We start from the raw sequence: 12,020 nt of genomic DNA, 5'->3' as shown, positions 1-12,020 counted from the left end.
CACCCAAGGTGGAAGACTTTGCAAAACCTGCAAAAGAAGAAACAGAGGAAGATGGGGAGTCAAAAGGGGCCCGCCCGCAACCTCACTTACCTCGCTACCTACCGCCTGGTCCTGTTCCGTGTTCATTGGTTCCAGGTCCAAGTCTAACGCGCGACATCCTCCAACACCTCCGGCGTACAGGATGTCCTCTTGGGGTGGCTGGGTCGCATCCCGGATCTGCTGTATGATAGGGTGGCCAGTTCTTCGAACCCGCAGCAGCCACCCGGGCGCCGGGTAAAGCAGGTCCCTCAACTTCGCGTCGAGGACATAAGGCTTCCCCGACGGAACGTTCCTTCCGAACCCAGCCACCCAGGCGCAGAGAGACTCAAGAGAAGTTTTCATGGAGGACTCGTCCGCCTGTAAGAGAACGAACAATTAGGGTTGAACGGAAAGTAGGTTCGAAAAATATAAGCACTACACCGACATGAGGAACGTAATAAGGAGAAGCTATATCTTACCGACTCGTCCTGGATGCCAGCGCACAGAGCGAAGCAAACCTCACAGCCGTCGGGGTGCCAGACAATTAGGTCATCCAACCGGACCGCACAGCCAGCGTGGGTCCGGCACACCACGTGTCCATATGGTTGCTGGAGAGAAGCGGTGCACCCCGGCTCCTCACAATGAACAGTCTGTAAGTGTAAAAAAAAGTACATGAACCTACCACTCTAAGTAACCTAAAGCTGGAAGGCCAGGGTATTTCAGCTTACTACCGGAATGCTCTGGTGGAGAAAAAAACCCCTCGTCAGGGACGAGACCACCAAGCCATAAATTAAACAGAGTGGAAGGCAAGATACTTCCGGTCACCGGAATACTCCGGCGGAACGGAAAGATTGGGACAACAGGGACCCACCACAAGGGCTGCCAGCAAAAAAGACGGCGGAACCCCAGGGTGGAGCACCGGACTCAAAAAACATATAAAATAAGTATAATGGCGGAGTGAGAAGCTCACTCCGCCAGATAATATAAATATATAATATACAAGTGATGGTAATAATGAGAAAATTAACTCCGGAGACCGGAGGTATTCCTCTCTCTCTCATTCACTCCCCCTCTCTCGGACCTCCCCGCCAGGGAAACAAGGTGGGTGAGGTGCCCATCATAAAAGGCCAAGTAAAACATAAGCCGGAGCAGGCGTCATCAACCCAGCAAAGCAACCCGACGGAGAGTGATTAAAATCAAAGAAAGAATGTTCGAAACCCGCTCGAACTCGGAGAGAGGTAAACGAAACATCAAAACAAACACAGCGTTGCCGGGGACTAGTTCTGGGAGGGAGCGAATCTCTCCACCAGAGGGAGTCCCCAACTCGGAGAAAACGCCATCTAGCGTCACCCGCACGAGTAGGGCAAGGGCTGGTTGAGATGAGGGGGGAGGAGGGAGGGTGGTGGGGTAGGGAAGAGGAGTAGACTACGAGAGTGAAAACAGGAGACAAGGGAAAATGATTCACCCGCTCGACTGCAAGCACACGCCACGCCAAGAATATAATATGAGCTTGGCAGGACAAGCCTACTCCTGAGGGAAGGGATGCGACCAAGAACTCAACGCCCAACTCCTGACTAGGCAAAGCCTAGATGAATACCCGAGCTTAGGCCTAGCCTAGGCTAACGGAAGGAGAAAGGGAAGGGTGGAGGAAGGGGAAAACAGGGAGAGAAATTCTGTGCCGAGAACCAACCAGGACCGAAAAGGAGGGGGCAAAAAGGCTAATAGCGTAGAGGAGGCACACCCAATGAACTCTACTCCTTCGAAAAGAAGGGGGAGAACAAAGGGGCTCACTCTGCCACCCCCAAAAACGGCCACAGAGGAAACAGCAACAAAACTCCCTCAACCCGATGAACCACTCCACACCTAACCTATGAGGAGGGCGAGAGGACAAGGAAGCAATACGAGCCTAACATGATAGGCAAGGGAGAAAAACCCACACACGACATAATATAAAAACCATCACAATAACACAATATACATAAGAATAGTTTCTAAGAATAATGTGCTCATGCGAGGTGCGTAGCCTACCTCGGAGGAGCGGCTAGACCTAAAGCTGCCGCTACCCCGAAGAGGTAACAAAATATATATATAAATAGCACCAACGCCAAAATATAATAATAATAATAGTAAATAACTAAGACCAACTAGGAACTCATCCTTGGGGGGGGAGACCTACGCGAGGTATGACGGGGACCCTATAGGGACTCGTTATGGGGTTCATAGAAAAAATAAACAAAACTCCAATAAAACCACCGCAGGAAACACCGCCAGGAAGAGATCCGGGGGAACAGATAAGTAATATAACGACAAAGAGACAACCCCGACAGAAAAGACTGAAGGGGTCGCCTCACGGTCGGCATGGCTGGCTGGGGGACGCCGTGGCGTCATAACAACAATCTCATAATTGTGAAATAAGGACAGATGCAGCCAAACTTATCGAAAAAACCCCACAATAAGATGGTACTTAACTTGGAGATGGTAAAACTGCTTGAAAACATGTCGAAAAGCAGAAAAACACACAAAAAGGCACAAGCACAAAAATTCTGAGGGTGATCAGTCACGTGCTAGAAAATGGAATGAAGTAGGTGGCGCTGGTGTCGCCGGTCTGGCGGGCGCCTGTGTGTGGGAGCTGTAACGGCTCACCGCTCTCTTCCGGGGGTTTTGACATAGGGATATCTATTGAGTGTAGCTCTGTGGTTGTGATCCTTTCACTCACCCTTGAAAAGATACCGTCGTCTTCCTTAGGGAAGACGCTCAATCTGGGGGTAGTAACCCCAGCATTCCTGAAAGCTCTTTTTTCTCTGGTATATCTAGCAATTTATACCTAGAAATTCGTGTTAGTATGGAATTTCACCGGCTGACACGGGGCTGGACTCAGAAATAAATTTTTTACCCAATAATAAGTACTAATTTTCAAATATTAATAAGATTAATAATAATAGTAATAATAATAATAATAATTCTTCTGCATAATAATAGTAATAATGATAATAGTAATAATAATAATAATAATAATGTAACTAATTACATAATTTGTATGCGACACGTATAATAAACAAACAAATATCTTTTCCTTATCTTTTATTCGAAGCTCTAAGGCAAAGCTGTCAGACATGTTGATTTAACATGACAAGAAGGGAGAGTGTTGCTGATTAGCAAGTCAAAGGTTTCCTACTAATCTCTCTCTCTCTCTCTCTCTCTCTCTCTCTCTCTCTCTCTCTCTCTCTCTCTAAAGTGCCGGAAATCACCGATTTTCGGTTAGTGGCGATTTCTCTCTCTCTCTCTCTCTCTCTCTCTCTCTCTCTCTCTCTCTCTCTCTCTCTCTCTCTCTCTCTCTCTCTCTCTCATAGTTAGCACTCACACATTTTACAACTTATTATTTCTCTGTGCTTCTTTACCTATACAGTAGATATTTTAAATTGATCTAATTTTACTGTACTGTCTACAAAGTGTAAATGCGCTAGTGTGGCAAATATGTTCTAAAACATAGAGACATAGTAATTAAGAGTTGTATTAGTATCCAAATAAAAAACACTGTTTGTTCATGAAAAAGCATTTCAGTACAAGGAGGAAGAGACGTAGAATAAAGAAGTTATTAAAAAGAAGTTGAGAAGACTTCTAAAAATATTTCTTTTTTTAAGGGTAATGTATTAAGCTAATTTTTAAATGAAATTACGGTAACTTTAATTTCATTTTAAAGTTAACTTAATAATTTGGGAGCATGATTAGGGTTATATTTAGTGTTTAAACTTTAGAAATAAGCATTAAAGACTGTGCCAAACTTACGTGAAAATTTGCCTTGCACGAGGGGTTCTGGAACCTAACCTTGCGAAAGTTCAGGGTATTACTGTATTTTACTCGTCTTTTTTTCTCTCATAAACACCAGGTTATCTGTGTAGAGGAGCTATTTTTATACTATGCTTTAATAAATAGTAAAATACTCTTTGCTGAACTTTGATGTACTTTTAACATTTATCTCAGATTTGCCAGCTATACTTGCAGCTGTATTTACTCTAGTATCATACTTGCTTGAAGTATGGTACCTTCTGCTTTTGTAATGCCCAAGAAATTTTTTCATGGTGTATTCTGTCAAGATCTACAAATATATGTTATGACCTTTCCATTTTTCACTTGGTATGTTCCCTGTAGTTTCCTTATCATGAAGACCACTTCTGTTGTTGATTGGTAAGTCATGCAGCTTAAATGACAGCTGTTGGTTTAAAAACTGATCATTACCCTTCTTACAGCACTTTCCAAAATACTAGTATACTCCAGCAGTTGTATTCTTGAGTCCTTATCATTTGTTTGCTGTTAGCAAATCACATATTATTCCTGATGGCCTTGGAACTTTTTCATATTCACCAAGAGTCTTTTAACCTCCTCAGATGTGCTTTCTCATTTGGTTGCATGGTTACACCAGCATTTGTAGTAGTTCCTTCATTCAGCAGATGTTGAGAATGCTGACTCTGTCATCTCATTACTGCTTTTTTCCAGCTTTATTATTTCTAGTTCTTTCTTCTGTTTACTTTGCTCCATTCATGTCTTGTCAGTGTTTTCTGATGCCTAACATTCTTGTCTTTATATATGGAGGTTCTGGTTCCATTCCCTTCAAATCCTGCTCTTTGTCCTTTCTGTATGTCTCAGCTTCCTTTCTGCTTGAATGTCATTCTGATTTTATTCCTTGCCTGCCCGCTGGCAAAATGAATATTTCCTTCTCTTTATAACTATTAATACATTTTATGCCACCTTCATGTCTTTTTCTTGCATTATTAACACAATTATCCCTTGAAATTCACTGGGGTTAGGTTGCTAGCCTTCTGCAAAATAAAAAATTCGTGAATAACTTTTGACATCCCAACCCTTTTTGGGTACTGTGCATGTGTTGTTGACCATAAACTTGACTAATACTTAACATAAACAGCACAGTATAATACCGTGAAGAGTACGGTATCAACATGAAAAGAGAGAGAGAGAGAGAGAGAGAGAGAGAGAGGACTGGGGTTTGTTTTGTGTAGTGTACAAGTTATTAGATTTATAAAACAGTACCAATATAAAAAGAGAGATTGCTACGGTCTTAAGAATACCACTCATCTTATATTTATAGTATAAGGACATGCCAATTCTGTATTTATATACTTCCACGTAAATCTTTGACACCATGACTTGGCACCGTTGAATAACGATGATGATGCACCACAAAATATGCTGAAGCAGTTCTTGTCGCACACATGAAACTTAATCATTAAGACGTACCCATATACGTGCGACAGACAAATGTGTAAAAACTGTATGGCATTATCATTTATTTTATGTGGAGGTTGATTGTTAGGATCTTCATCCTCTTCTTTGCTGCATTCTGGAGTAGTAGTTGTAGTATTAGTGGTAGTAGCTGTTCTTGGGGAGTTTCTTTGATGGCAAGGGTTGAAGAGGTGTAGGTGTTGGAAAGAGAGCTGGAATTCTGTTTGACCTTTAGGAAATACATTGTGATATCTGTTTTGATTTTATGCTTTTTTTTTATTTAATAGTTAATTTAAATGGTGCACTTGCAACCCATTTACAGTATTTTTCACATTTAAGGCCCACTATCCTCTACAGTCCCAACCCTTAGTTCATTGTCTACAGCTCGAACTGTTTACATTTTTCTCTACTGTGGACAATGTATGCAATTTGGGAGTGTGTGTGTGTGTATATGACTGGTTTTTGTCTTTTAGGTTTAACTGCTGTTAATTTCTGGTTACAGTCTGTATTTTTATTGTAAAATGTGCTATTATGTATGTGTAATTTATCCATTTTTGGCCTTCTATAAAAGCTTTTGGTTTTCATAACATTTCTGCCATACATGGGCCTTCTGTGAGTTGGAGTAAAAGGCCCATAAGCTTAAAAAGTATTCCATATACTGTAATTACTGTATTGATGAAAATTCCATTGGTAATTTAATCTGCGAGTTCAAAACATGTGTTATTAACATAATTATTATGGACATGCAAAGCAATCAGATACAGAATTGCATAATATGGAAGGCAGAAGTAGAATAGAAAATAAAAAAAGAGTAAAGTTAACAAGTTAATACTGAATTTAGTACACAGAAAGGCAGCTACACGTCATAAAAACTAAGGGAGTGTTAAAGCTCCTCTTAAACTTAGTAGCATCAGCATCAGTGATACTGCTAGTAAGACTCTTCCACTGATATGAATTCAAGGGAATGAAAGACTTAATATACTAGGTATTGTAACAATTGTGTTTTTCAGTTTCATACAAACTTCATTGTTTGTATGCTTTTGACTATACGTATCAGCTCTCAGCAGGCTAAGTTTTTTTAAGTTCACCTCAAGTGGTTTAACAGTGCAGACCCTCAATAATATTTTTACTCCAGATTATTTAATGAGTGAATAAATATGAAAATTCAGTGAACTTTATCATTAGGTTTTTTAGTATTTGCTCTGTAAATATACTAGCACATTTTATTTCTAACAAAAACATTGTGGAAAACTAAAAAATATACAGTGGAAACATTTTAAGGCACAAGGCCTAATCCTTGTGTGTACAATTCAGTGATAAGTCTGACTTTCAAGGGGAACCAAGTCATCTGCAGCAAAAAAAAAGTATGGTTAAATTGACTGAAACATCAATTTAACTTGTAGAATATAAAAATTACAGGAATTCATGAGAGTAGACTCTCTTGAACAAAATGCCTAGCAGAACCTAATCCACTGAAGTGGGGAGCAGGTGCCAGGCTTTAGCATCATAGAAGGATAGGGTGAATAGTGCTATGTGGTAATGCAACTGGCCATACAGTAAAGCCTGGCATTGTTTTGTTTGCTGTGTGAAAAATCACTGTGCTCTGAAGGACAAAAACTGGCAACACAGTAGCAAGTCATGGATCACTGCATTGCTTTTTACATAGTGGTTTCATGAATGTTTCATCCCTGAAGTAGAAACCTGTTTAGAGAAGGAAGGATTGCCTTTTAAAAGCCTATTGATAATAGATAATGCTCTCAGACATCTTCAATCCATGGCTGTTGAACACCTCAACTGAGGCACCATTTACTGTGTCAAGGCTGCCTACAGTTGACAGGTATTTGACACAATCTGCGCAGCTATTGATGCTGACCTTGACGTGAACATTATGGACTGCTGGAGAGAATTCACCACTAAAGATGCAATACATTTATCTGGGTAACTATGGATGACTTAAAACTGGAAATGGTGAATGACTGTGAGGCCTTCCTGGCTATTGACAGTGAGGTGCAGAGGATCTTTGATTTGAAAAGGACATGATTGATGATGACATGGTTGAGCACCGTGAAGAGGATGTCAAGCCGACAAATAAGGAGCTGAAAGATCAAATCAAGTCATCTTTATTGATGGGTGAAGATGGATCGGAAATTAAAGTTGAACATCCAGAGTGGACACTGAAAAACATTAGTATTTCGCATGATTTAGATGGCTAAAGGCAGAATCAAGTATTATGTTCCTTCCATGGATTGGAGTATCAAAGTGACCTTTATGATATCTGAGGCAGTGTTACCTCTATAGCAGGTGTACAGTGAAGTCAGAAGACAAAGGAAACAACTGCCAATTGTAAAGTTCTTCTAGAGGAAGAAAAATTTAAAAATTGTCCATTTTTGACAATCCTCAGCCTTTGATTTCATGAGCTCTTGTTGTTAGGTAGCTGCTGCCATCCTCTTCCCTCAGGTTTTCTCAGCCTCCACCAAGCTTTAAAGACAACCCCGATGACCCTTCTGCTGTCTTGTCAATAATCGGTAGATCAGTAGTTCAAAGGCATTGTCTGTGCCATCATTCATCTTCACCTCATTAGCATAGAGACACTGTACATTTGTCGTCTTCATTGTCATCATCATCATTGTTATTGTCATTGTTAGAGAGAGAGAGAGAGAGAGAGAGAGAGAGAGAGAGAGAGAGAGAGAGAGAGAGAGAGAGAGAGAGAGAACTCCTCTACACACAGATACACCTTCCCTCTCTCCCCTATCGTTTCTCATTTTTTATTTCTTGTTGTTTTGTCTTAATTATCATTGCATGAAATGTTGGAAAATTATAAAAATAATAATGTTAGATCATTGCCCTAAATCCGGGCTAATGTGCATTTACTACTGCGTACTGCAAAGTAGGGTGTATATCTAATCATAAATTGTTCATTTATATTTAGTTTGAAATTCATTTTCTTATTAATACTGTACTGTATAAGAAATTCTGTATCCATGGTTTTCTTTATTACTCTGCATTGTATGACCAGTAATAGCTATAGAGGTATATTGGGGTTTAAATGGTCACAAACAGGTTTGTATGATTGGCATGTGGATAGTACTCTGTTACATAAAAGGTTTGTGATGATGCACAGTTTCAGTGATGGGCAGGGAGGTTTTGGAATGTATTACTCGCGTATAATGCGACCTTGCTGTACATCTAGTTTAGCTTTTGACCGAGTAATAGGCCTAGAAGCTAAAGTTAAATAAGCTAATTGCAAATTGTCATAAATTCAACCAGGCTTACCAAGCTTGTGGCTTGTCCAGTAATTCATCACTATATCTTTTAATGAACAACCACCTACTGTTTCATAGAAACACTAGCATAAACAACAGCAGGCACTGGCCTAAACAACTGAATCAAGAAATGGTTGCTTTTCCATGTTTACTGTAACTATTGCACATTAAGCGTTGCATTACAGTTGTCACCTTTTTAGAGACTTGCTAATTCTCATTGGTGAGTTCCATACGGAAAAATTAAATACATTTTTAGCCATCCTTCATGAGATGGAGAAAGGCTTAAGAAAGATACACAGAATTTAAGCTACAAGTTGTAGCTGTGGCTAAAAAAACAAATAACATGCAGGCTGCAACATGTTTTTGGATGGGAGAAATCAGTGCCTGAAACAGGTGAAATCAGATCTTTACTTCATTTAAAATTTATGGTTTTTATAAATAAAGCTGCTTTTTTAAAACCCAATTCTGTTATTTTTCAAGAAAACTGTTTATTCGAACAGTGCTTCATTAAGCAACTAATGGCAGTGAGGATGTTGATAGTACCCAGTCAACTGATAATTTTGAGAATTTAAGCATTAAAGTTATAAACATTTTTTTTATGTACAGGAATCGGTTTTTGTGTTGTATCCTGCTCAAGATGAAGAAGATGTGATAGAACGAAGACTCTATCCAGATCTACCTATGCCCCACTCAGGTCATAGAATTCAAGTGAAGTGTATCAACTTGAGACTTGAGCTGGAGATTGAACCCATATTTGCCACAATGGCTCTGTATGACCTCAGGGATAAGAAAAAGGTTTCAGAAAACTTCTGTTTTGATATGAATCCTGAGCCATTGAAGAGGATGTTAACCTCCCACATTCCCTATCAGGTATGTTCTTTTGGAGGTATCACAAAGTTGGCATGAGGTAGATATACTGTACTTCATAAGTGAATATATGTATGGATTGACTAACAACAAATTAAGATAAAGAAAAACTCATCATTTCAGGATATATCAACTTTAAGCAGGACATGTATTTTTGATGTCACTTATCCATCCAGTGACCTGTTTCTTGTTGTACGACTTGAGAAGGTGTTACAAGGTGACATAAGTGATGTTGTTGGACCTTACATGAAAGATGATGCTGTAAGTTGCCATTATATTTTAGTCAGAGATATTGTGATATGTATTACTGTAATTGGAGGTCAGATTGGTAAATAGTGTAAGATAATTACCTTTTTGTATATTTATTTATAAATGATTTGTCGAACCAGACCTCTGAACCCTTTTAGGGTTCTTCTCGGGCTGGAGTACCTTTTTGTATAATTAATATAAGTTTGTTATACTACAGAATAGAGAAAAATTAAAATCTTCAGCTGTAGCCTGCTGTGAAAGACTCGGAAAGTACCGGATGCCGCTGGCTTGGACAGCCATCAATTTAATGAATATTTTCACTGGAGTTCATGGTGATCGGGAGAATGCCCCTGAAAGTCAGCCCTCTGGATCAAATAGCCTAGGTAAAGTATGGAGTGTTTCATTATTCTTTTAAACCCAAACAGAGCTTATTCACTAGCTGTAAGTCCATAAATGCAAACTGATAAAAGAATTTTATAAAAAATTTTCTGTATCTCATATAGGATCTACATATAGGATTTACACATACATAGTTATCAGGATCCCTGATATATGCAAGAATTACCATCTTGGGATTTCTACATTTAGATTGCTAATTGAAGAATTATTATAAATAAATATTCCAGTATAACTGGTATTGTTTCAATGCTAATCCATTACTCTATGTTAACCAATCAGTGGGCTCGGTTGTCTCCAGTTGTGTCATGGTAGAGGAGTCTCCCTCTTCACCCTTCTGAGTATGCATCTGAATCCTTTAGCACCTCTTAATAGTGAAAGCTGGTCATGAAATTCATTGTGTAATAGTGATAATTAAATAATTGTAATCTTGAACCCTTTTACTTTGTTCTTACTTTATTTTTCTTTGGTGGTGGTAAGTTTAAGGAGCTCTCGCTAGAGGCTTATTTTTCCTTCAACTGAGCTGATCATTTTTCACCTCCCAACTAGTGTACAGCAAGTGCTGCAGAGTCTGAGGCAGAAAAGAAAACCTTTACAGAAACACTGAAGTGAGTGAGGAAGTTCACGAAACATGGTCTTCTCTGAGGATGGTAGGTGACTCAGGGCTATCTGCCAAAGTCAAAAAGCAGTTCCTAACTTGATAGGACCTGCTGTATTACTTCCTTGAGCACTAACCTTGGAATTGTTGCAGCCCAGTCACAGACACACCAAGCACTGCATAGTATCAGTCCAGATATACTGAGACCAACATGAGGTGCAGTTGGATGGTCTTTGATGCCACAGAGTCAGTACAGGTGACTGGTCACTGGCACACTGAGCATTGGATGGGTAGTACTGATCTTGATATCAGAACTAACCTTGGAGCAGTGTGAAAATCATAGAAAGAACCAATAAAACTGGAGTCAATACTGTGGACTGGTGATTAGCCATGGGCACGCAGAGTTCCTGTTGCCTGGATTGAGGCTCGTTACAGGCAAATCCCAGCTAGATGGTAGAGTAATACCTCCAGTTAAGTCGTTTTAATGTTCAGGCAGTTTTTGTTAAAGATTAATGAGAAAAATAAAACGTGGCTTACACCAGTTTAAGCATCTTTACGTTGGTCAGTAAAAACATTAAAAGCCATAAAAAATATAAATCAAATAAAAAAGTGCCAAGTCATATAAAAAATGTTAAAATATATGAAATTACATACAGTAATAAGGTGTAAAGTATTAAATAGTGTAAAAGTTTAGAAATTTAAAAAATATTCTCTTATTTATAGTGGTATGTACACGGTTCTAGCATTCAGTAATCAGCCATAAAAAGTATAAAAATGAATAGGAAAGTGCCAAATTACATAAAGCAAATGTTAACAATACAAAATGATATGCCTGTACAGTGATGTAATGGTTTTTCAGAATAAAACCATTTAAAAGCTCTGAAATATAAAACATACTGTCATGGTACCTGATATTCTAGTTCCTATTCTGGTATTTCTTTACATTCTTCCACCGTAGGGGTTAGTGCTGTCAGTGCACCTCATGCGGTGCACTGTAGCTTATTACTTGAGGTTCTTTGCAGCGTGCCTTCGTCCCTAAGCTGCAACCCCTTTCGTTCCTTTTACTGTTCCTCCTTTCATATTCTCTTCCTTCCATCTTACTTTCCACCCTCTCCTAACAATTGATTCATAGTGCAACTGCGAGATTTTCCTCCTGTTACACCTTTCAAACCTTTTACTGTCAATTTCCATTTCAGCGCTGAATGACCTCATAAGTCCCAGTGCTTGGTCTCTGGCCTAAATTCTATATTCAGTTCAATTCTTTACATTCTTTATGATTAGTACAGGTTCACAATCCCTTATCCATAATCCTTGGGGCAAGCTGTGTTTCGGTTTTTGGATTTTTTTGGATTTTGGAACTGACGTTTGTTCCTAAATACACAAGCATTTTT

At 39.3% G+C, this 12,020-nt stretch overlaps 1 protein-coding gene across 36 annotated transcripts in view; it reads left to right on the top strand.

Annotated features, from left to right (window-relative positions):
- Zir (Zizimin-related) overlaps positions 1–12,020 on the top strand; it is a 582,703-nt gene that overhangs the window by 96,210 nt on the left and 474,473 nt on the right. For all 36 annotated transcript variants that reach the window (XR_010852045.1, XR_010852043.1, XR_010852042.1 and 33 more), the window contains exons 6-8: positions 9,126–9,389; positions 9,510–9,647; positions 9,853–10,018. Coding sequence is in view for 14 of the 36 variants with exons in the window: in XM_067098450.1 (XP_066954551.1) it covers positions 9,126–9,389; positions 9,510–9,647; positions 9,853–10,018 (568 nt within the window). In the remaining 22 variants the exon portion in view is untranslated. The remainder of the gene's footprint in view (positions 1–9,125; positions 9,390–9,509; positions 9,648–9,852; positions 10,019–12,020) is intronic.

The sequence above is a fragment of the Macrobrachium rosenbergii genome, chromosome 55 (genome assembly GCF_040412425.1).
Source record: "Macrobrachium rosenbergii isolate ZJJX-2024 chromosome 55, ASM4041242v1, whole genome shotgun sequence".
Classification (NCBI taxonomy): domain Eukaryota; kingdom Metazoa; phylum Arthropoda; class Malacostraca; order Decapoda; family Palaemonidae; genus Macrobrachium; species Macrobrachium rosenbergii.
This window is presented reverse-complemented; position numbering and strand designations above follow the sequence as displayed.